This window comes from Schistocerca gregaria, unplaced genomic scaffold, assembly GCF_023897955.1.
Source record: "Schistocerca gregaria isolate iqSchGreg1 unplaced genomic scaffold, iqSchGreg1.2 ptg000304l, whole genome shotgun sequence".
NCBI classification, from domain to species: Eukaryota; Metazoa; Arthropoda; class Insecta; order Orthoptera; family Acrididae; genus Schistocerca; species Schistocerca gregaria.
The window spans coordinates 4,732,122-4,759,372 of record NW_026061786.1 but is presented as its reverse complement, the minus strand read 5'-3'; the positions used below and the strand labels follow the sequence as shown (position 1 = coordinate 4,759,372).

General features: G+C 39.3%; 1 protein-coding gene across 1 annotated transcript in view; it reads right to left on the bottom strand.

Annotated features, from left to right (window-relative positions):
- Window positions 1–27,251, bottom strand: part of LOC126305264 (protein unc-13 homolog C-like) — a 1,060,877-nt gene that overhangs the window by 49,330 nt on the left and 984,296 nt on the right. The window contains exon 30 of the mRNA XM_049992034.1: window positions 493–591. Coding sequence (XP_049847991.1) covers window positions 493–591 — 99 coding nt within the window. The remainder of the gene's footprint in view (window positions 1–492; window positions 592–27,251) is intronic.

Sequence of the window (27,251 nt, the reverse complement as noted above, 5' to 3'; positions counted from 1 at the left end):
AGGGTGGGTCTTTCTGCTCCCGGGATTGGAGTGGCTCCTTGCCATCTCACTTGAAACCCATATCCTTTCATCTTTCCTTTTCCTTTCCTCTTTCCTGGCGGGGCGTCCGCCGGTTGCGAGGGCTCGTAATTTTGTGTGTGTGTTTGTGTGTTATTTTATTGTGCCTGTCTACTGGCGCTTTCCCGCTTGGTAAGTCTTGGAATCTTTGTTTTTAATATATTTTTCCCATGTGGAAGTTTCTTTCTATTTTATTTACATCATATAGTCAGAGTAATAGATAGCGTTTTTGTCTATATCAAATGTAATACATTTTACTAGACAAAACACTATCTCGGTTATTTGACCTAGAACGGAAATGTTTGGCCATGTGTATCAAGATTTGTTACTGAGTATCAAACGTTTGTAGGGCACTGAAAATTATAACCAAATTATTATTATAATAGAAATGAAAGTAATTCATATTTTTGGATAAAGTCAATCTTGATGTGTTACCTTTGACTGTCACTTTATGTTCTCCAGTTCCTGGATGAGTGAACAGATCCACCTGTATGGAAACTTCTCCCACACTACCCTCATCAATACTCTGTGCTTCTGTGAGAAAAAATACAGTATATAAATAATTTATTGAGAAAATGAAACAAATATGGTCAAATTAAATTTGGCAAATGCTTTTATATTTGCAGAAACAAGAATTTGGTACAAACATTGTAGTTAAGTGCAGTAACAGATATTCATAAATGTCAGATTTTGTATAGAAAAGACATTCAACAAACAGACAGAACAGTGCATCCTGCCACAATATCTAAAAATGTCTATGCACCAAACAGATTTACACTCCCCAATACTATTCCTGACAGAAAGAGAAAAATATAAATGATTTAACAACAGAGTGTTGTGCAGGAATCAAAAGTAGTGATTTACATACTGCTCATTTATCACATGCACACATGCTAATTACAAGGTACAAAACATTGTTTCTTACCACAATTATGAGTATTCAATACCAAAACTAGATTTGGCAAAGCAAACGTCAGTACCAAAACTTATAAATATTACTGCTTGGTTAAGAAAACATGCAAATATTGCTGTCCAAGCATTTTATACAAACTGCTGGTAAGAGATCAAAAGTTGATGGCTAAAATCCATAATCACAATGAGCAATTAACAAGAGCAGAACAGGCTATTTACATGGACTTCTGATGTAGTGAGGTTAACGGTTTCAACAAGGGACATGAAAATTTCATGTAAACAATAATTTGAAAGAGAATGTGAAATCAGTGGTTTTCAATGGTACAAGATGAAACACATGGTTTTCACATAATTTTGTATTTTCCATATTTCCTTGTAAAACTGTTATAAGTCAGAAGTGTCCTGTTCAGTAATACTTGTACTTTTTAGTTATTTTATATTGAAACTGGATATTGAATTCTTTTCTCAAGGCTGAGATTCAAATAGAGTGTTAAAATGACTTTCATTTCCCACATGAAGAACTGCTGTCCCAGATGTGACATCAGATGAAAATACCATACTTCCAACAAACTCTATTTCAGAATTCTGTTATGCATGGCAAAGTGTCAACACTCATGTTGTCCAACGTCTCAGAAGTCTAATAAGCAACTAAATTTTTTCAGCAAACAACTGTATAAAGGGTCAGACTTGCTTATCAAATATGCTGTCAATTCAGATTTATCTCAAACATGGCAAACACCATCCCTGTTTGACATAATACGTCAAACACAGCAGCACATGTCAAGTGACTGAAAGCTGCATCGAATGGGTGTGTTAGATGAAACTGCTGATTTTCATCTCACACGCCTCATACAAGGATACCAAATATATTTTAGGTGTTACTTTCACCAATGGCTATTGTTTCCTTTACATGAAGTACAAGATCTATCAAAAGATCTATCACCACTCATCCACTTGGTTCTGAGTGACTTGTCAGTGGGAAGGTCTACAGGCCTGTATAAGGGAGGCAGGGGCCAAGAAGAACTCCAGATGTTATCCCCATACCTCTAACCAACAAGTACAAACACTGTCTTCCAGTGAAACTGAGCCTGTAAGACATACTTCACCTGTTGGGATTTCTGTTGCATCCACTGTCAAGGGGAGGTGAACACAAAAAGGTCGGTGTCTGTTAATCATTGGCAATTCAACTGCTCTCCCCTCCCTCTTGGAAAACAGCAGCAACAGGTTGGGGGAAGGATAACCTTGTTCTGTCTGTGTGCATGCCTAGACACATCATTCCCCATGTTAAAGAAGCCATTCCAAGCTTCGCTGAGGGTACAACGTGCAACCAAATACAAGTTGTGATACACATTGGAATGAAGGATGCCTGTTGTCTGGTGTTATTCTTGGAACAGTCAAGTGACTGGCACAGAAGCTTGAGAAGATTAGCATTGCTCACAGAGTTCAACAAACATCATCATAATCTGAAGCAGTCCTCGAAACTTATTGGGGCCCTTTGGTTCTTTGCTGAGCAAAAGACCTGAACCAAAGATTTCAAAGGAGCTGTGAAAAGTTACGCTGTGACTTGCTAGACTTGTGCTATAAGGTTGAGAATTGTAGGGACTCTCTGTGCCTCTAAATTGGTCAGAGGGCACTAAATACCAGAAGCTGTAGTGCATACAAGGGTTTCTTAGGCGATTCTGCATCCATTCCTAGCTGTAGGAGACCCTCAAGTATGAGGGTAAGATTGAAGCAAATGCACTCCCTCCGAGATTACATGATTAAACTCCTAGAGATCAATTGCCAAAGCAGTCACAACAAAGTCGAAGAGTTTGAAACAGTCCTAAGAACCTGCAAAGCTCATATAACACTAGGTACCAAAAGCCAGTAAAAACTTGAAACTGACAATTGTGAGTTTTTGGGTTAAATCTAAGAGTATACTGAAATGACAAGACAATGAGTTGTGGAGGTGGTGTATTTTTCACAGCAGAGAGAACTTCAAAACGATGAAGACAGAAGCTAAAGCATCATGCAAACTGTTTAGGCAAGACTCTTTATAACGGTTGGATATAACCTTGTAGTTGAATCTTTTTCATTAACCTCCCAACTCACTCCCAGATGTAACCAAAAACTTTAGACATAAGCTCAGTTTGCTAGTATGAGTGTTCCTCAAAGACAGCGTCATCAGTGGAAGAGCCTCTATCGTCTAAGAATCAGTTGGGATGGTTATAATTTTACAAGTGGTGGGCGTGGCAAGACATCCTGTGAACATTATTAAATAAGGCCCACCACTTATAAAAGTGGTGGAAATGATAGAGCAGATAGTTCAGGAACACACTTGTGTTGGAAATATATTATACATAATATTAGACATAATGGCAACAAATAGGACTATATCTTTGACATTGGTCTGCTGTAGAGCTTCGGGACATGTTTTATGCTTGTGTATTACATTTCTGGAGACTGATAATCTCCTCTGTATTAACAAACAATGGTTCCCAAACAATGATCATGTGAAGCCCAGTTTTCTCTGTTTGTACATGAAACCCAGAAGGTGGCAGATACAATGCCTGGGTAAATACCATATTCCTTGATTTCCACAAGGCATGTGATACAGCTCCTCAATGTTATCTATTGAATGAAATATGAGCAACCAGAATATCAGACTAACTGTGTGATTAAACTGAAGAATTCCTAGCAAACAGAACATACAATGTTTTTCAACGGAAAGGAAGGAAGGAAAGTTGGCTTTAACATCCTATCAACATCAAGGACACTAGAGACGGAGCACAAACTCGGACTGTGTCAAGGATAGGGAATGCTATCAGCTGTGCCCTTTCAAAGCAACCATCCTGGCATTTGCCTGGAGCAATTTAGGGAAATCGTGAAGAACCAAGATCTGGATGGCTGGACGTGGCTTTCAATCGTCATCCTCCCAAATGTGAGTCCAGTGTCTTAGCCATCACATGCCACCTCGCTTGGTATTCTCAATGGAGAGAAGTCTTCAAACATAACACTAATTTTGGGCATGCCCCCAAGGGAATGTTACAGGTACTGTACTTTTCACAATACAACTGGAAGTTCCCTGAGGCTTTCTGCGGATATTGCTGCTTCATGCAGAAAAGTTGTATTGCTAGAAAATTATAGAAAGGGTTGATACAGATAGTAGAAAAGATCCAAAGAACAACGGAGTGCCTCATTACAGGTTCATTTAGTAAACACGAGAGTGTCACAGGAGACATCAAGCAACTTCAATGGCAGATGCTGTGAGAGGCATTTTGCATCACAGCGTGGTTTACAGTTATTGTTCTGAGACTATACATTCCTTGGTAAGTCAACAAATATATTTGCTTCCTCTTATGTGTATCTCGTGAAATGCCCTTGAAGATAAATTGGAGAGATTCAAGCCAACACAGAGGTTTACTAGCAATCATTCTTCCCACGAACCCTTCATGAATGGAATGGGAAAGGGGGATGTGACAGTGGTAAATAAAATTCCATCCACCACACAGTGCAAGGTGGCTTGTGAAGTATAGATGTAGATGTAGATCTCTTTTAAGATGCCCATAGTGAAACTAGCATCAGTAACCACACGGAAGCTGTGGCAACAATGGTTACTAAAGCACAAATGACAGCTGAAACAAGATTTACCTACTTAGTAACTGAAAGAGGCACTCACGTCCCACCACAATGAGGAACTCAAAACATTTACCTCTGGACAGAAGCATGTAAAACTGTGGCTACAAATTACAAGAACAGTTGTCTACATAAAAAAAATGGATATGTACATCTACATCTACATATACACTCTGCTAGCCGCCAAGTGGTGTGTGGCGGAGGGCACTATTCACGCCAAACTCATCTCATATTCCCCCCCCCCCCCCCCTCCCCTGTTCCACTCGTGGATCATACGAGGGAAAAACAACTGTCTGAAAGCCTCAGTACGAGCTCTAATTGACCTTAGCTTTGAATGGTGATCATTGCATGATCTGAAAGTTGGTGTTAATATGTATGCTCTACATCCTCGGCGAAGATTGGATTTTGGAATTTAGTGAGCAGCCCCTTCCGTTTAGTGTGTCATCTTGTAACAACAACTACTCTATACTATTGTACATATAAGTAGTTCTTTTCTTCTGATTTTTTGATAAACTTGTGTAATTGATGTTCTGATTTCATTTCTTTTTTGTTTCATGCCAATATATTAAGAAAACTGTAAATAAGTTTCAATGTGAATATTAATGTTTATGTCAAATTTCAAGCAATATTCTAATAGAATTGAAATGTAACAAATGTTGAAACTGTTGTAAGATGTTTAAAATTTTAACTGTGCTTCTGGTCCATACGTAGGCAATGTGTTAGAATATGTAGAATGCAAAAAACTCAGGTGAATACCCGGTCTGTCAGGGAATGGTAAAAGGTGGATGGCAGGTGAGTGCGGGCAGTGCACAGCACAACGGGCTCAGCAGTAGTAGTTGGGGTTTGGCTCTGGTTTAAGCAACACCTTCTGGAGCGAGGAGGCTCTCGTGGAAGACATAGGTTTGCTGAGCCTTGCGTATGCTGTTCCACCTCTCACGCAGCATGGCAAAATTCCATAGGCACTAAATGGAAAAGTATTGCAACACTAAGAAGAATGAAAGTGCCGATACATCAAGAGCCAGAGATGTGGTTGTATGTGTGCTCTGTGCCTCGCCATCTCGCCACCTGCCAACCACGGCATCGATACTAGCAGGTTGAAACTTGAAGTACTGTATTCGCGTAGAGTGAACTGTGTTTGTTGGGGTGCAATAATAACCTAAATTTTACCAGAACTTTTCCATCATTTAATTATCCTCACAACTAACCTAAACAGGGACCTTTCCAAATGTTGTGCAATCTGAGTGTCCCAAAATTAAAATTAAAATTTGGGTTAGTAACAATTATTTGCAGAACTAACTATATTATAATTGTGTTTAAAGAAATGTTTTGTTAATGAACCAGAAATGAATAATGAAGATCTAATGAAGTTGAAAGATAACTTTAGTATTGATAAAAGTGTGAAGTTTATTATTTCGAGACAGATTTAAAGGCATTTAAATGAGCAGTAAATACAATGAAAAGAGTAGTAACTTATACACTGGAAATCTTGAACGCATAATAAATTCAGTAATCATTTTTTTTAATACAGCGATCATTACAATTTTTGGATCCCCCCTCATTCATTTGAATTCTGAAGTATTCTCAATTGGTTTGACGAGCAAAAGTTACAGTCAATATAAAAGTCAAAATTTATCAGTGTTTTATCTTTATCAAAATTGACATTTTGTGTGTGCAATGAAAGTACAATTTCTAGGGTAACCTATGCCTGATATTAATCAGGTTAATAGACAGTATAAAGTTTTGTAGTAAACATTATAGTGTAGTGTTATGTATTCATGATTTTCCATATCAGTACCGAACATGAAGCTATCAGTTCAATAGATTTTTTGGTTCTAAAATTCTACTGTATTATGCAGTGTTACAACTTGTTGTTTTGCATGAATATATACCAATCTGTAGACTGAAGAAACTCAGTTAATGCCTAATTAGGCTGGTGACCATATTATTGTCACATTGGTAGCATCTTCTGGTTTGCTTTTGTTCTGTCCCGACGTGTGATTGCATTTCGATCTTACTTGACGTATCATTGTTATTACAGAGTGGATGTTAGTCTGATTTGCCACCATACAGGTGCACACAGTCAATATCTATACGAAAACCCTTTCTCATAAGGTGAATCCAGTTCACTTACCACAGCACAGGCATTAACGGGTGAATACCAAACAGTGGATATTCAGTGGCACGAATAGCAATAATATTCGGTGAAATAAATAGCAGTGAATGTCAAGTACGGTAGTGAAGTGTAATTTGCATTCAGTATGGACAAGGACGTAGACACAGTAGATACCCTGAGCGTAATGGAAGATGCGGCTGGCAGTGACAGGAATTTACGCAGCCAAATAACAGATGGCGTTAGCAGTAAACAACTGGCATTCATACAATACCACGAATATGTTAATGGACATATTGAAATATCGAGATCACCTCAAACACAACAAGGAATAAAACAGGAAGTAGAGGGTGACTTGTAGATGATAGTGGGTACATGAACGAATCCACTGATAAATTTGATTCACCACAGATAAAGAAAGAAACAAAAGAAAAATTTGAAGTGGAATCGGAACACACCGATTCCGTAGAACAATACAGTGTGAAAGTTTTAAGCATGAATGACTTATTTGAACGATTAACCAAACAAATTGCAGGACAGAATGACCAGCTTCAAACAAACATTGGTCAGCTTAAAGCATAGGTCGAAGAACAAGGAATTAAAATTAGTAAACAAATCGTACAGGTAGAACAAAAAGTGGGCAATTTAAGTTCTGCAATATATACTATGAAATCTGAAATTGACACAATTAATAAAAATATGAATACTATGCAGGGGGAAATTGACGACATTAACAGTAGGTTTGATGTCGAAATTCTCAACATCCAAGAGAAAGTAGAGCCTCTAGTTGAAACAAAAGTAGACGAAAAAGTTTTCGGCCTTAAAACTGAGATCGTAAACGAATGGCAACATGGAATCTCACAGTTGAAAAAAGGCAGTTTCAGATACTGAAAGAAATTTAGTCGAAAAAGTTACCGGATGTGTACAAAAGTGTGAACAAAATACATCGAAAATTGAAGGTAAAATTTTCGATCTTGAGAGTAAAATCAAAGATAGGCCTGGTGTTGCCTGTAATGGCACGCCACTTACGAAGCTGTTGGAAGGTGAGGAATGCTTCAATCCTGCCAAGAAACATAACAGATGGAATCCATTGGATTTCATCAAAAATTGCGAGAGGATGTTTCCTAAACACTTATCTGGTCAGGAAAAGATAAAGGTAGTAATTAGCGCCTTAGCAGGTGATGCTAAGCACTGGGGAATTAACTTGAATACCGAACCAATGATGTTCAAAGAGTTTAAACAAAAGTTTACAGAAGAATACTAGTCCGAACAAAAACAGGATCATTTGTGGTGAGAGTTTATCATGGCCAAACTTCATGATAACAGGGGCAGGAGTCCTTTGAAGGATTTCTGTGAATATTGGTACCAAAAGTTGAAACACTCAAGAGGAAGAAGATCCGATTCTGAAATCATATGGGAGCTATATAAAGAGCTTCCAGAAGATTTGAAGAGATATGTGGGAAGCAATCTTCGCAGCTTCCAAGTGTTTCTCAAAAGGGTCGAAGACGAAGACCACTGGCACAAAAGTCGTGCCAATTATCAATAATGATGGGAGGAATGATGATGATTATTTTCGCGTCAACATGGTACAGAGAGGTAGAGGCAGAGGAAGAGGAAGAGGGAGTTATCCAGGTGACAGTAGAGGGTACATCGCGCAAAATAACTACGAAGCGGGAAACTGATTTCTGCGAACGTTGCGGGCCAAACGGAAGTGGACAGAACATACCGGCCCTGATTTAAGAAACAATACCAGACTGACAGTAAAGTTATGAGACAGCTTAGGGACAGGCGTGGAACGATGCAGCGTGTTCTTGCGAAACAAGCGTCAGGTGCGTGCGCAGATGATTCATCTTCGCCGCGCAGTGCGCTACATGTTAACAGGCGAGTGGAGCATCAGAGTGCAACGGCCCAGCCTAGCAGATCAGCTGTTTACAGAGAAGTCACTAGCAAGATGGCAGAATTAGATACGATCATTGCCGTAAGAGCTGGTGAATAAATTATGAGTGGTAATTCCATGGTGAAGGATACAGTAGATGGAAAAGTGGATACACAGAGAGGTGCGGTTAGCAGTGTTAGCAATGAAGTAAATGGAGAGAATGAATTAGCTGAAGTAACTGACTGACGTGTGCAGATCGACAATCTGTACAAGGGCCTTAAGCAATGTGAGTGGGAGGGTTTTAAGAAGGAATATGAGGCAAGGAGGTTAATTATCGAAAAAGGAAATAGTATGGACGTCGATAAGATGACATGGCCTGAATTTAAGGAGGAGGGAGCAAATAGCGCCGTGCAAAGTATCCGTGCTGCTTATAGGACGATAATTAAAGATAGGAAGGAATTGGAGGACGAAATCCTAAGCATCAACGAGGAAGTAACTTCTGTTAACAATCCACTAACAGTACAAGCTGTTACCGAAGGGCACTGTGGGGAAGGGGCATGTAATTACCTATGAGTAACTGAAGTCCACGAGGATTACACTAAATATGAAGTAACAGTAGATGTGAGTAAAGCTCATAATGAGGTCGTTTTGCCAAAAGAGGATATTGAGTTAAAATCAAAGCCTGACGAAAGTGCAGAGGAAGAACTTACTGCCTGTCTCAGAAAAGCTTTTATGTTAGAACCTGAAAGTGAACCAGGATGGTCAGATTCTGACGATAGTTCAGATGACGGGTATTTCGGTATTAGAGAATACAGCTAATACAGCTAATTGCGATATTTTACCTACTGATGACGAAGTTTCGAAACATAACCCAGATATTGAGACTGAACACAGAAAAAAGGAGCCACCGGACGACTCAGTGTCAATGTTACAAAGAGTGCAAGTATTTAATGACTTTGAACTCCCGGAACCAAAGAAACCACCAGATATAGGTGATGTGCAGGTCAAAAGCATATCTTGGGACAATATTATCGTTGACCCAGATTTGCTTAAGGAAGAACACAACAATGAAAAGCATTTGACGGTTAAACAAACTGTAATACCAGTTGAAATTTATAATGTGAAATTGCAAGTACTCTTTTTTACTGGATCTCAGATAAGTGCTATCTCCCAATCGTTTTTCAAAGATATCTGTGATAAGCCTGAGTCAGTGACTGGTGTAAAAATTGTTGGTGCTACTGGCAAGACTAGCAAGCCAGTAAAGAACCAGATATTGGTTGAATTTAGTATAAAAGGACAAAAGTTTGAACACGATTTTTTGGTTGTGCCAGACTTGAGTACTGAAATGATTGTGGGTATAGATTGGCTAGTTAAAGAAAAAGAGGATATTGAGATTGTAGCCAGGAAGTGGTAAAAATTAATAATGCATCTATGAATTTGGAAATAAAATTTGAGGAAAATGGGAAGGTGTTCGATTCAGAAATTGGTTCTTTATTGTTGGAGATCGACCAAGGGAATGATGGTTTGACAAACATGTATGAAATGTACCATGTCAAGAGGTTAGTAGATGAGAGTGACAGGCAGGGGCATGATTTTAAAGAAATTGGGGAAAATTTGAAGGAAATATCTCCTGATCAGAAAATAGAATTGCTTGATCTCTTAGAAAGTAACAGCAACGTATTTTCAGACAAACCTGGCCAAGTTAAGAACTTTGAATACCGGATTGAGACATTAGAGCATAAACCTTTCTTTTTAAGACCATTTTTGGTATCCATATCAAAGAGGCAGGCCGTTCAAGTGGAAATAGATAAAATGATAGAATGGGGTGTAATCGAACGGAGTAACAGTGAATATAATAGTCCCCTTATCATCGTGAATAAAAGGGAAGGACGAGTAAGAGTAGTCATTGATGCCAGGACTTTAAACAAAATTGTAAAGAAGGAAATAGACAGATCTGAAAATCTGGATGAAATGCTCCGAAAGTTCTATAATCTTTAAATATTTAACCAGTCTGGACATGACCGCCGGATACTGGCAAATCCCATTGAGCAAAGAATCCCGTAAGTATACCGCTTCTCTATTTGCTGGGAAATGCTATCAGTATAAAGTAGTACCATTTGGTCTTAGAACTTCTGTGGCGGTATTTATTAGGGCACTGGACTTTGTATTAGGGAGAGAATTAAGTTCCCAGATAACTATTTATGTAGATGACTTACTGATAGCTACTGAGGAATGGCAAGAGCATTGTGAATTATTGCAGGAAGTTTCTGTTGTTCTACAAGCAGGGGGCATGAAACTAAAGTGGAAGAAATGTGAATTCGTGAAGTTGGAAATAAATTTTTTGGGTCATATTATTACTACGATCGGTATTGGTAAGGACCCAGAAAACTTAAGTGCAATAGCAGAGTGTCCAGCTCCTAGAAATAGAAAACAGTTGAAAGCCTTTTTAGGCCTATGTGGGTTCTATAGAAAATTTGCCAAGGGGCAAGCTTTTAATAGTCCTCATTTGAATAATCTCCTTAAGAAAAATAGTACTTTTGTTTGGACTGAAGGGTGCATGAGAGATTTTGAAAATTTAAAAAGTGAACTCTTGCATGAAAATATTTTGCATCATCCCATACTGACAGAACCTTTCCACATGAGTACTGACAGTAGTGCTTATGAGATTGGTATAAAAGTTTTCCAAAGAAATCTCTGATGGCAAAAAAGTCGAACACAGGACTATCACGTTTGCAAGTAGAACTCTAACAAAATACGAGAGAAACTACACTATATTGGAAAAGGAGGCTTTAGCCATTATATGGTGATTAAAGAAATTCAGGAATTAACTGTGGGGCCATAAGCTCATCACACATACTGATCACAAAGCTTCAACTTTTCTTAAAGATTGTCATTTACTTAATGGTAGGCTAACCCGTTGGGCTTTGTACCTGCAGCAGTTTGATTATGAGATTTGCTATGTTAAGGGTAGAATTAAATGGCAGATGCTTTATCTTCATTTCCTAATGGCATGAGTGAAGTGCCCAATGAAAATGGTGAAGAGGGTACTTTCCAGATAAGGTATAAGAAAGAGGTTTCAGGAAAAAGGAAAATTGAGCAAATATGTAAAAACATGAGGTACCATCAGAATGAGGATCCGACATGGAAATCTGTGAAGGAAAAATTTTACTGTGTGCAGTATCCTCAAATTAAGAAATACTACAAAATCTTTAAAGGCATTTTATACAGGAGGAAAGATTTAGTCACTGATGAATGGAGAGTATGTTGGCCACACGAGTTTGATACTGATGTCATAGACTATTTCCATTTAGCATTGGGGCATAGTGGACCAAAGAAATGTTTGGATAAACTGAATAATGTAATAGTGATTGCTGGTAGTGTCAGTAAGAAGGTAAATGAATGAATTAAGTCGTGTGATGTCTGTCAAAGGGCCAAAGTACCTAACAGAACTAGTTGAGGTCCAACGCAAAGTACATTACCTGAGGACACCCTAGAATTATTATCAGTAGATTTGTATGGTCCCCTCCTGAAGACTTTGGGAAATTGTGCATAAATTTTAGTAATTTTGGAAGTATTCTCAAAGTTTGTAAAATTATACCCCTTGAAAAAGGCAACAGCAAAAGCTGTATTTAATAGGATGGTCGAAAACTTCAGAACCATTTGGAAACCCAAAGCAGTACTATCTGATAATGGACCCCAGTTCATATGCAAAATATGGAAAGCAGGAATAGAGGAAAATGTTGTGGAGGTTAAATACACTCCTGGAAATGGAAAAAAGAACACATTGACACCGCTGTGTCAGACCCACCATACTGACACTGCGAGAGGGCTGTACAAGCAATGATCACACGCACGGCACAGAAGACACACCAGGAACCATGGTGTTGGCCGTCGAATGGCGCTAGCTGCGCAGCATTTGTGCACCGCCACCGTCAGTGTCAGCCAGTTTGCCATGGCAAACTGGCTGGTTTGCCATCGCAGTCTTTAACACTGGTAGCATGCCGCGACAGCGTGGATGTGAACCGTATGTGCAGTTGACGGACTTTGAGCGAGGGCGTGTAGTGGGCATGCGGGAGGCCGGGTGGACGTACCACCGAATTGCTCAACACGTGGGGCGTGAGGTCTCCACAGTACATCGATGTTGTCGCCAGTAGTCAGCGGAAGGTGCACGTGCCCGTCGACCTGGGACCGGACCGCAGCGACGCACGGATGCACGCCAAGACCGTAGGATCCTCCGCAGTGCCGTAGGGGACCGCACCGCCACTTCCCAGCAAATTAGGGACACTGTTGCTACTGGGGTATCGGCGAGGACCATTCGCCACCGTCTCCATGAAGCTGGGCTACAGTCCCGCACACCGTTAGGCCGTCTTCCGCTCACGCCCCAACATCGTGCAGCCCGCCTCCAGTGGTGTCGCGACAGGCGTGAATGGAGGGACAAATGGAGACGTGTCGTCTTCAACGATGAGAGTCGCTTCTGCCTTGGTGCCAATGATGGTCGTATGCGTGTTTGGCGCCGTGCAGGTGAGCGCCACAATCAGGACTGCATACGACCGAGGCACACAGGGCCAACACTCGGCATCATGGTGTGGGGAGCGATCTCCTACACTGGCCGTACACCTCTGGTGATCGTCGAGGGGACACTGAATAGTGCACGGTACATCCAAACCGTCATCGAACCCATCGTTCTACCATTCCTAGACCGGCAAGGGAACTTGCTGTTCCAACAGGACAATGCATGTCCGCATGTATCCCGTGACACCCAACGTGCTCTAGAAGGTGTAAGTCAACTACCCTGACCAGCAAGATCTCCGGATCTGTCCCCCATTGAGCATGTTTGGGACTGGATGAAGCGTCGTCTCACGCGGTGTGCACGTCCAGCACGAACGCTGGTCCAACTCAGGTGCCAGGTGGAAATGGCATGGCAAGCCGTTCCACAGGACTACATCCAGAATCTCTACGATCATCTCCATGGGAGAATAACAGCCTGCACTGCTACGAAAGGTGGATATACACTGTACTAGTGCCGACATTGTGCATGCTCTGTTGCCTGTGTCTATGTGCCTGTGGTTCTGTCAGTGTGATCATGTGATGTATCTGACCCCAGGAATGTGTCAATAAAGTTTCCCCTTCCTGGGACAATGAATTCACGGTGTTCTTATTTCAATTTCCAGGAGTGTATATCTCAGCCTACCACCCAGCTAGCAACCTGGTTGAAAGGTACATGCAAGAAATCGGGAGATTGTGCAGAACGTACTGGAGTCATAACAATAGAGCCTTGGGCAGATTCGTATCAGACTTTGAGAATGTCATGAACACCTTACATCATGAATCTACTGGGTTCCCACTGGAAGAAATTTTGTTAGGCAGCAGAAGTAAAAGCTTAATTTAGGAAAAACTAGAGTTTCCACCTTGTACAAGCTTGGGGTAGAGTCAAAAGAAAGAATTAGTCAGAAAAAGGGCTCTGCAAAAAGCTGAATCCAGCTCTAAAAGACATGATAAAAACCTGAAAGTTTCAAAATTTAAAATTGGGGATTATGTTCTTTTAAAAACCTACAAAAAATCTAGTGAACTGAAACATGAAATTTCCAAACTTAAATATATTTATAATGGACCGTATATAATACAGAACATTCCACACAATAATGCTTACTACCTGATCTACCAAAAACCCAAGAGACCTTTAGGTGTAAGAAACGTTGTGGACCTGAAACTGTATGTTCCTAGGAGTGAGTGACCTAAGTATACTCAGAAGGCAATCTGCAGTGTATGTGCTGTATCTTTCGCTGAAACTATTTTATTCTAAATGTAACAAATCTTTGTAAATGTATGTATACCAATGTCAGTGTGCTAATGTACTTATGTAAGTTTCAGATAACGAAATGTACTATAAATGTAAAGGTGTAATGAAAAAATTGGCTGAAAAGAAAAGGTAAATGCTGCAAGCCAAATAAAAGATGGGACTGCCAAAAATCAAAGTGGGCAGTATGTGAGTCGTGATATAAAGCACTGCCAAATACCAAAGAGGGCAGAAAAATAGTCAAAGGAGAATTGTAAGTGTGGTACAGGTGATGCAATAAAATGATGCAAAATGGACTGCCTAAATCTGAATAGCAGGCAGCAAATATGTGTAGTGATTTTTCTAGATAGCATTGTGTGTTTATTGGTAAATAAGGAAATGGACTACCATTCAATGCAAGCAACAACAGATAGATTTATAGTGTATATAGGTATTTGTATATGCTTTGTAGTTAAGTGTTAGTGTTCCAAATTTTGATTTTATTTCTCAGAGAAATGTAATAATAATAAGTAATTTGCTACTCAAATCGTGTTGTGATAGGAGGTTGGACTGTGCCACCGGCACTTAAGTAAATTATAGGTAAATGTTCTCCATATATTAAAAAGTATAGACCTATATAATTAGAGTGAAAGGAAGTTCTGTGATATAAAATATTATGATGGTACATTCACACAAAGATTCAGAACCCCTGTATAAATATAAAGTTTAGTGTTCCAATCAAATTTGGACTTAGTGAAATTTACTGGAAACAGGGGCACGTGTAACAACGACTCTACACTATTGTACATATAAGTAGTTCTTTTCTTCTGATTTTTTGATAAACTTGTGTAATTGATGTTCTGATTTCATTTAATTTTTGTTTCATGCCATTATATTAAGAAAACCGTAAATAAGTTTCAATGTGAATATTAATGTTTATGTCAAATGTCAAGCAATATTCTAATAGAATTGAAATGTAACAAATGTTGAAACTGTTGTAAGATGTTTAAAATTGTAACTGTGCATCTGGTCCATACATAGGCAATGTGTTAGGATATGTAGAATGCAAAACCTCGGGTGAATACCCAGTCTGTAAGGGAGCGGAAAAAGGTGGATGGCAGGGAGCACGGGAAAATGCTCATGGGCGCTGCACGGCACAACGGGCTCAGCAGTAGTAGTTGGAGTTTAGCACTGGTTTGAGCAACACCTTCTGGAGCGAGGACGCTCTCGTGGAAGTCATAGCTTTGCTGAGCCTTGGGTATGTTGTTCCAACGCCCACACAGCATGGCAAAATTCCATAGGCACTAAATGGAAAAGTATTGCGACGCTAAGAAGAATGTTGACTGGAATACTCTCTTTCAAATTCTGAAGGTGGCAGGGGTAAAATACAGGGAGCAAAAATCTATCTACAATTTGTACAGAAACCAGATGGCAGTTATAAGAGTCGAGGGGTATGAAAGAGAAGCATTGGTTGGGAAGGGAGTGAGACAGCGTTGTAGCCTCTCCCCGATGTTGTTCAATCTGTATATTCAGCAAGCACTGAAGGAAACAAAAGACTAAATGGAAAAGTATTGCGACGCTAAGAGAATGTTGACTGGAATACTCTCTTTCAAATTCTGAAGGTGGCAGGGGTAAAATACAGGGAGCAAAAATCTATCTACAATTTGTACAGAAACCAGATGGCAGTTATAAGAGTCGAGGGGTATGAAAGAGAAGCATTGGTTGGGAAGGGAGTGAGACAGCGTTGTAGCCTCTCCCCGATGTTGTTCAATCTGTATATTCAGCAAGCACTGAAGGAAGCAAAAGAAAAATTCGGAGTAGGTACAAAATCTATGGAGAAGAAATAAAAACTTTGAGGTTCGCTGATGACATTGTAATTCTGTCAGAGATAACAAAGGACTTAGAAGAGCAGTTGAACGGAATGGATAGTGTCTTGAAAGGGGGATATAAGATGAACATCAACAAAAGCAAAACGAGGATAATGTAATGCAGTCGAATTAAGTTGGGTGATGCTGAGGGAATTAGATTAGGAAATGAGACAGTAAAACTAGTAAAGGAGTTTTGCTATTTGGGGAGCAAAATAACTGATGATGGTGGAAGTAGAGAAGATATAAAATGTAGACTGCCAATGGCAAGGAAAGCATTTCTGAAGAAGAGAAATTTGTTAACATCAAGTATAGATTTAAGTGTCAGGAAGTCGTTTCTGAAAGTATTTGTATTCAGCGTAGCCATGTATGGAAGTGAAACATGGACAATAACTAGTTTGGACAAGAAGGGAATAGAAGCTTTCGAAATGTGGTGCTACAGAAGAATGCTGAAAATTAGATGGGTAGATCACATAACTAATGAGGAGGTATTGAATAGGATTGGGCAGAAGAAAAGTTTGTGGCACAACTTGACTAGAAGAAGGGATCGATTGGTAGGACATGTTCTGAGGCATCAAGGGATCACCAATTTAGTATTGGAGGGCAGTGTGGAGGGTAAAAATGGCAGAGGGAGACCAAGAGATGAATACACTATACACATTCAGAAGGATATAGGTTGCAGTAGGTACTGGGAGATGAAGAAGCTTGCACAGGATAGAGTAGCATGGAGTGCTGCATCAGGCCGGTCTCAGGACTGAGGACCACAACAACAACAACGACAAGAATTAAAGTGCCAATACATCAAGAGTCATAGCTGTGGTTGTATGTGTGCTCTGTGCCTCGCCATCTTGCCACCAACCACCACATCGATACTAGCATGTTGAAACTTTTAGTACTGTATTCATGTGGATCAGAGAGTGAACTGTGTTTGTTGGGGTGCAATAATAACCTAAATTTTACCAGAACTTTTCCATCATTTAATTATCCTCACAACTAACCAAGACAGGGTCCTTTCCAAATGTTGTGCAATCTGAGTGTCCCAAAATTAAAATTAAGATTTGTGTTAGTAATAATTATTTGCAGAACTAACTATATTATAATTGTGTTTAAAGAAATGTTTTGTTAATGAACCAGTAAATGAGCCCTTTTAAAGGCATTTAAATAAGCAGTAAATATGATGAAAAGAGTAGTAACTTATTTCCTGGAAATCTTGAATGCATAATAAATTCAGTAATCATTTTTTTTAATACAGCGATCATTACAGTTTCAGGGGCCACCCCTCATTCATTTGAATTCTGAAGTATTCTCAATTGGTTTGATGAGCGAAAGTTAAAGTCAATATAAAAGTCAAAATTTATCAATGTTTTACCTTTATCAAAATTGACATTTTGTGTGTGCGTGAAAGTACAATTTCTAGGGTAACCTATGCCCAATTTTAATCAGATTAATAGACAGTAAAAAGTTTTGTAATAAACATTATAGTGTAGTGTTATGTATTTATGATTTTACATATCAGTACAGAATGTGAAGCTATCAGTTCAATAGATTTTCTGGTTCTAAAATTCTACTGTATTATGCAGTGTTACAACTTGTTGTTTTGAATGAATATATACCAAATTGTACAGGTAAGAAACTCAGTTAATGCCTAATTAGGCTGGCGACCATATTATTGTCACATTGGTAGCATCTTCTGGTTTGCTTTTGTTCTGTCCTGACATGTGATTGCATTTCGAACTTACTTGATGTATCATTGTTATTACAGAGTGGATGTAAGTCTGATTTGCCACCATTCAGGTGCACATGGTCAATATCTATACGAAAATCCTTTCTCGTAAGGTGAATCTCACTCACTTACCATAGCACAGGCATTCACGAATGCTTTGTCATGGAGGTTACAGTCTATCTGCAAATGTGTCCCCTTCAAATTTAGCTCTCACGATGGCTAAATGTACCAGCCACAAATCTTGCTACTCATTTTTGGACCTTCTCAACCTCTTAAATCATACTGAACTGGTAAGAGTTCCAAATAAATGAACAATACTCTAAGACTATTACGCTGCCCTGGGGCACGTCTGATGTTATGCTTGTTTCTGTTGAAGTCTCCCCATTCAGGACAACATATCGCTCTCTGTCTGTTAGAAAACTTTCTATTCAACTGCATACATCATTGGATGGACCATAAGTGTGCACTTTTTGGAACAAATGGCAGTGTGGGACTGAGTAGAATGCCTTTTGAAAGTCGAGGAATATGTCATCTACCTGGGAGCCAGTATCTTGAGCCTGTTGTATGTCATGCACAAAGAGGGCCAGCTGTGTCTCGCATGTCTACTGTTTCATAAAACAATTTTGTTTTCTGCAGATGAGCTTCTCAGAGTATAGAGAGGTCATTATGTCTGAATATAAAATATGTTCCATGAATCTACAACAAATTGACGTCAGTGAAATTGGCTGGTAATTATGTGCGTCTGATTTTCTACCCTTTTTATTGCCTTTGCTCGATACTTGAAAGGGGGAATGCTGCTGCAGTCCTCTACCATAAATGAGGTTCTGAAAGCTAGGTTTAGAATTTTGGCCTTCTGTTTATCATCATCTGTTACATTACCCACACTATGAGCAAGAGAAGGTACTGAATTATTTGTAGCATTCATAGGTTTTATGCATGACCAAAATTTTTTGGGATTATTTTTAGAATCAGCAGATAAAATATTGCTTTCAAATTGGTTAAACGAATCTCTCATTGACCTTTTGACAGATGCTGTCATTTTGCATAGTTTCTGTTTCTAAGCAGGGCAGTGACTATGTTTAAAAGAACTATGAAAAATTCACTACTTTCTCAGCAACTTCCAAATATGTTTGTTGAGCCAAGGTGGATCCTTTCCCTACCCTATATTTTTGCTAGGCATGTATTTCTCTAGCACATGGTAAACAATACCTTTACATTCTGATCAAAGATGCTCAATATCTTTGTGTCCCGCAGTGAATGCTTGGAGCTGGCTATGAAGATATTCATTAATGACACTTTTATTTGCTTTCCCAAACAAGAAAATTCTACACTGTGTCTTCAGCTTTTTTGCAACTTCCACTGACATAGAAACCACAATGACATTACTGTCACTAATAACGTCTTCTAGATTAACTTCCTCAAAAAGATCAGGTCTGTTTGTCACCAAGATACAGGATTTGTTCCCACATCGAGTTGGTTTTCTAAAAAATTGCTCAAGATTGTATGTTGAGAGTGCTCCTAGAATAACTTCACATGAATCTTTGCTTCTGCCTCCTGTTATAAACGTCAATGGATGCTAAGGTCTCCACCTATAACTAATGGATAATTTGGATATTTATTTCCTATGTACTCAAGACTTTCCCTGAAACATTCTGGGGCATTTGTTGTGGATGCTGGTGGTCTATAAAAACATCCTTGTCTGACTGACATCCATTATGTGAATTGCATTGTATTCATTTCATGACATACATTTGCAATCTATTTGTTTTGCATACAGGAAACATGTCAAAAATTTACAATACAGTTACAATGATTGCTATACGAATAAATTATGTACAGTTTGTCCTGCTTGAATTTATCCACTGAGTAATAGCATTTCACAGACTTTTCTTGTCAGTGGACCCATATTTTGTTTTATTTTTTTCATTTGCATTAACTTCTCCCTTTGAATTTGTTTAAAATTTTCATTTGCTGTAATGAGAAGTATGGGTATACAGGTTGAGGCAGTGGGTCATAATCATAAAATTTTTCTTTGTTTCTTGTATCATGGGTGTGAACAAAATTGTTTACCTCAAATAATTAGTGTTTGGTATACAAAAGATAGTAATCACAAAAATACATGGGGATGAGAGAGTTAATACTTTCCTAAATAGTGGACAACATGGTCCTTTATAATATACAATGGATATGTTTCGAATGATTTTTTTCGGTGTCTGCCCTACGTTTGCCGAATTGCTTCAAAAAACAATACCATACTTTGTAATGGATTTAAAGTGACTTGTATGTGATACTTTTTTTGAGTCCATGGCCCTTGTAGTTGATAATATTTGCATTGCAAATGCCTAGCTGTTCAGTTTGGTAGCTAGGTACTCAATGTGTACCTGACAGTACAAATTTGTATCCAAATTTAGCGCTAGTAACTTGAGTGAGTCAATTTCTTTTATGGTTGGATGTTGTGAATAATCTCAGCCTACTCGTATTTTGACTGTTTCATTTTGAATTGCATCGTGTGAGTCTTAGATATATTTAAAGTTTACCAATTCAGTTGAAATCAAGTTTCTTAGTTACCAAGGATGTTAATCAAAGATTTGGAATTTTTTCTGACTTTCGATTTTTCACTTAATGCAGAAGCAAACAGATCTGATATTTAATGATGAATCATAGACATAGAACATAAATATGACTGGGTCTAATATGAAGCATTGTGGGACACTCTGAGATACTATTTTCTAATCAGAATAATAATTTTCCCCATTTATGGTAATTTGAACTCTTTCCTTTCTGTTTTAAAAGGATGATTTAAGCTATTATAGGGCACTACCCCTAATGCCATACTTGTCAAGTTTGTAAACAAGCAATGCATGGATTACACAACCAAAAGCCTTTGTGAGGTCAGGTCACAAAAAAATTCCTGCCACATTACTGTTCTTGTCTAATGATGTGCGATTTTCTGATTTGAGGGATCCTCCATACTACATAGTCACTGTAAAAAGGAAAGCAACTTCTGTATAACACTTTTGTGTAAAAGAGAGTATAGATAGAGAGACTGTGAATGAAACTCATTTTGCTGTCAAGAGGATAATGTGTGAAGTTTTCAACAATTACTGTAGTCATATGTAAAGGCTGTCAGTGGCATCAAAGTTAGTGTACAGACACTCATTGGTGACACAGGCACTGAAGCTGAGAGTATCAACGCAAAAGCAGAAATGCTAAATTCCACTTTCAAATGTTCCTTTACTAAATAAATGACAGGAACATTGTTGTAGTGATGTTGAGAAACAACTAAAAGTGGTATAATCAAACAAAGCTCCATGGTCTGATAGATCCTGTTGAATTCTATACATAATTTTCAGCTGAATTATACTTTGATTAAAACAACTTTGTGACTGATGTTTCAGTGAGTCAAGTGATAGGGGCCAGATGTCAGCCAGTTGTAGTTATATCTTTGGCTTTTGCTGTGTTGATTGTTTGATAGGTACATGCAGAGCCTTGTCTGGTGACATTGGCTGCTGATATGAGAGGTGGCCAGGTAGGGCTATACTTACAAGGGAGGGGGATGGGGGAGAAGAGCTAAATACCCTGCTGCTTTGGCCACAACCACTGGTCTCCCTACCACCAACAAAGATGGTCACAACAGGTGGTAACTACTTTTTATTTTATCAAAACTATAATTTATGATGCAGAATTGGTTGTTTCATTAGGAATAGTTACAAACTAGATATATATGATGGAACACTGATAGTTCCATTATGACTAGTTACTCTGTAACCATAAACAATACTATGAAAAGGATATACTGCCACTCATCATATAGAGGAGATGCTTAGTCATAGAGAGGCGCAATGGAAAGACTGGCCTTCTTGTGGAATAGGAAACACACATACATACACACAAGCACAGCTCACACACATGCCACCACCGTCTCTGGATACTGTGATCTGACCACAGTGGATACAGACAGAGGTCATGTATGTGAGTTGAGCTAGTGTGAATGTGTGTGTGGTTTCTACTTCAAAAGAACAAGCTGTGTACAGTGAATGGAAACAGACACAGATCATACTCTTCTACAGAAGAATAACAAAAGTGATCAATGAGATCCATTTCCTATAGGATTCATGAATATATTCTAAGTTCAGATAAATGAGATATCTCAAACAGAATGACCTCTTCCATGTCAACCAGCATGGAACTCAAGACATCTTCAAAGCCCAGGATCTAGGAATTCAGGTGGATGCAGTATTTCTTGACTTCAAAAACCATTTTATTTGGTACCACAACAATGTTTATTAACAAAAGTTGGGTTATATGGGATATTGTGACTGGATCAAGGAATTCTTGATAGGGAGGCAGCAGCACATTATCTTGGATGGAGAATCATCGACAGACATGAAGTAAATTCAGGGCTGCTTTGGGAAAGTGTGTTGAGACCCTTGTTGTTTATGTCATATGTTATGGACCTGGCAGACAATATTAATAGTAATGTCAGACTTTTCACAGCTGACACAGTTATCTGTAATGAGGTATTGCCTGATGATGCAGCAAAAATATTCAATCAGGTCTTGATAATATTTAAATCTGGTGCAAAGATCGATAACTTACTTTAAATGTATAGAAATGTAAAATTATGCACTTCACAAAATGAGAAAACATCTGTATTAGTAAATGTCTAAGACACTGCCCAGTTCCAGGTAATGGTTGCCTATTTAATGGCTTCCAGAGGCAACAAACATTTGAACTACACTATTTACATAATTACTGACATTTTAAAATGTCAATTGCTGTGATAATCTACTGATTGAGAGCCATAATCTTACATTAACTTAACATAATAACTGTATATGTATATAGGTGGCATAACTTACAGTGTACAAATTACCCTAGCTATATTCATCCATATTTGAGAATGAGAACATTTAGTGACTTATAACAAACTTTACACATTATTTGAAACCTTTGTTAAACTCTTTCTCACTAACATTCACCACAAAATAATGAATAAAAGAAATTTTATCACTTACTACATTTTCACTGTTCAGGTAAAAAAACTTCAGCATCAGGCATGAAGTTTTAATTTACTACTTTTTTACTAGGAACTCAATTCACAACACATTTTGCAGGCACTATCCACATATGTAACTCAACATTATATCATTGTATAACACACAGTTCATGGGATATGACTTTAAAAAAAACTGAGGTATTTGAAAAACTAGTTTTTCTTAAAATGGAGTGCAATTACCCAGACTAGAACTTTACAATGTTTCATAATGACAACACTTAGTGACTTCCAACAAACATTAAACATGATTTCAAAACTTTTCTACACCTTTTCATTGGTCTTTGGATGAAACATCCAAAACTAATCAAACCAACATAATCAGGGTTATGAATCTTGCATGCCTAATCTAAAAATTTAACACATTTGTAAAGTAGTCAAATGTTCGACGCTGTTTTATACATTGCAGTTCGATTCTTTAAAAAATGAGGGGGCGGGGAGGTGGGGGAAGGGGTAGATGAGGAGAGGGCTAGGTCTACATTATAGATGATTCACAATTAGAATCAGTCAACTTAAACAAATACCTGAGTGTAGCAACTTGTAGTGATATGACCTGGAACAATCACATACACTCAGTTATAGGAATGAAATGCAACAAGACTTCAACTCAGTGGCAAGATACTGAAAAAATGCAGTCAGCCTAAAAAGGAGAGCATCATAGAAATAAGTCTTCAACCTGAATTGGTGGACTACTGAAGATAGATGCATATTGTTTTGCGATAACCTATACACAATATTTCAGGACCTAGTATTAAGTGAAGAATTTAGAGATATTCTTCAGCTCCCCTACACTGCTCTTGTAGGAACCAACAAGATAAGATTACACTTATTATAGCATGGACAGAGACATTTAAGCACTTGTTCATCACTCACTCCTGAGCAGTTGGAATGGGAAAAAATCCTGATGTGCTAAGAATCATCTGTTGTGCACTTCACAGTGGTTTGTATAGAGATGCAGTATAACCATCCTTACCAATGTTTTGGTAAATATTGGTTTCAAATGGAAAAGATTCTCGGGCAGAAAGATATTTTTGGAATGAGGGGACTTATGATGTGGAGATATGATTTCATTTGTGAATGCAGAAAATATGATATGACTTGACAAAATATGCGTTAACATACATGTGTTGTGTAGGAAGATGTTAATGAATGCAACCAAGAGTGTGCCAGCAAGGTTTATCAGCAATTTATTATTTTTGATACTGGTTTTAAGAGTAGTATTATGCCTTGTGCTATGTTGATTTTCAGTTTTTAAAAAATAAAATGAACCCATCAACACATACACACTAATATATGTAAAGTGTGATTCTTTTCCTGGTCGTGACTGAATGAGACTTTGATATAACAGACAGCACATTGTACTATTCCATACCTATTTTTCATATAGGGCACAAACAGCTTCTGCAAGGAAAGATGTAATGTTGGTCTAGTTGAGGAAAAATGGAAATTCTTTACAACATGTGAAAATCTTAGCAGTGTGCTCATGGTTGTTCAGCCAAGTTGTTGATCTGATCTCAATGACGAACACAGCTATCTCCTTCAAGAGCTGTGACATTACAGCTGGAATCCTGGGAGGGATTACACACAAGAACACTATTCACAACCCCTTGAGAAGATCAGAGGCTCAGTCACACAAATACTGTGCATAAAATGGAAATAATAAGCCTGGGAGACCATGTGAGAAGTTCAACCATATCAATTAATTTAAATATACACACTGCAAGAAATGCAGAAGATCTGGAGAAAGTGGTTAATAAAGCTGTCACATGAATAATGCCAGACAAATGCAAGAACATCAAGAATGAGTTCTGTAATGATATCAAAGACTAAATGAGGAAGAGGGATAAAAGAATAAACAGTGCTAAATGTAACAGCTTCTTTACCAACCATTGAAAATAGCAGTGGTGAATATAACAATGATGATGTGGTTACAACAACAGTGCACTGATGAGGAAACTAATAAATAATGAGACAGATCTGCTGGCTACTACATACCTTCAGCAGGAAAAATGTGTATCACTGCTGACAGATACATATAAAATTAAAAGAGACCCACTTCTCTAGCTTTAGGAACTAACAGTTTTTTTTATCGGGGAGAACAGATGGATAGCTTGGGGAAGGTTAAAATGGAAGGGCAGATCGCGCAGCTCCCAGAATGACAGAGAGCCAGCAGTAGTGAGGATGAGTACAGACAAAGACCTGTGCTTGAAACCTTGACTTTACTTGGTGATTGTCTTTATTCATCCAACTCATTCTTCTATGCATGAAGAGAAAAGTTAGTGAGATAGGAGACAACAAACATGTTGTGGTAGGGTAGTGATGGGGCTATGATGGTTGTGAAGCAGGAAAGTGATAACCCAAGGTGAAGCATGGCAGATGGGGAAAGAAAGGAATGATATCTTTGGAGCAGAGAAGCAAGATATTAATTTAGTAAGTACATGGCAAGCACCACATTAACGGCAGTGCCTGATGAAATGAAAAGTTAAGACTACAAATGTGGAACTTAAAGCATGTCAGACAACTAGAAAATATAAAATAACAGACAAATGTACTCATTTTATTTTTTCTTGAGTCAGACTGACAATCAAATCAATAAACAGATAATATAGACTGGAAAAATTCAACATGTATGGTGAACACATATCTTCATACCACTCATGTCTAGATCTTTGTAACCTCCAAGGAGTGCGGGGTGGCATGAATGAACGATCTTCTGTACAGGATGTTGGGCACAGCAGGCACTGAAGCATTAGGCTTGTGGTTGGAGCTTATCTGCACTCACAGGATGGATCATCAACATTAAATATCTATTTCTTCATACTATCTTTAGATCTTCCAGTCTGGATCATAATCTGTTCAGCAATGTCCAACAACCAGCTTTCATTGAGTCCAGAAGGATTGCTGATCAGCTGCTAGAATCTGTCTGCAGAGGGGAGGCACTCTGTCCTTCCACTCTTCCGTACCTGTCTTCTCACTAGGCATATGAGCTTCTTAAATGATCACAGGAAGTTCTTGCTGAACATCGTTCATGCGGCAGGTAGGACTGCTCACTGTTCTACCCACATGATGTGACTCATTATCAGTAGCAACTTTTCTGCATACAGAATGCGGCACTATTAAACCTAGGTAATAATGTTTGCCAGTTGGAGCAGGCTTGAGGAAATCTGTAACAGCCTCCATGTTTCATTGAGTGCCTCACCGGATGGAACATTTCCAGAGTCTTGTATTCCACACTCCTGGAAATGGAAAAAAGAACACATTGACACCGGTGTGTCAGACCCACCATACTTGCTCCGCACACTGCGAGAGGGCTGTACAAGCAATGATCACACGCACGGCACAGAAGACACACCAGGAACCATGGTGTTGGCCGTCGAATGGCGCTAGCTGCGCAGCATTTGTGCACCGCCGCCGTCAGTGTCAGCCAGTTTGCCGTGGCATACGGAGCTCCATCGCAGTCTTTAACACTGGTAGCATGCCGCGACAGCGTGGACGTGAACCGTATGTGCAGTTGACGGACTTTGAGTGAGGGCGTATAGTGGGCATGAGGGAGGCCGGGTGGACGTACCGCCGAATTGCTCAACATGTGGGGCGTGAGGTCTCCACTGTACATCGATGTTGTCGCCAGTGGTTGGCGGAAGATGCACGTGCCCGTCGACCTGGGACCGGACCGCAGCGACGCACGGATGCACGCCAAGACTGTAGGATCCTACGCAGTGCCGTAGGGGAGCGCACCGCCACTTCCCAGCAAATTAGGGACACTGTTGCTCCTGGGGTATCGGTGAGGACCATTCACAACCGTCTCCATGAAGCTGGGCTACGGTCCCGCACACCGTTAGGCCGTCTTCCGCTCACGCCCCAACATCGTGCAGCCCGCCTCCAGTGGTGTCGCGACAGGCGTGAATGGAGGGACGAATGTAGACATGTCGTCTTCAGCGATGAGAGTCGCTTCTGCCTTGGTGCCAATGATGGTCGTATGCGTGTTTGGCGCCGTGCAGGTGAGCGCCACAATTTGGACTGCATACGACCAAGGCACACAGGGCCAACACCCGGCATCATGGTGTGGGGAGCGATCTCCTACACTGGCCGTACACCTCTGGTGATCGTCGAGGGGACACTGAATAGTGCACGGTACATCCAAACCATCATCGAACCCATCGTTCTACCATTCCTAGACCGGCAAGGGAACTTGCTGTTCCAACAGGACAATGCACGTCCGCATGTATCCCGTGCCACCCAACGTGCTCTAGAAGGTGTAAGT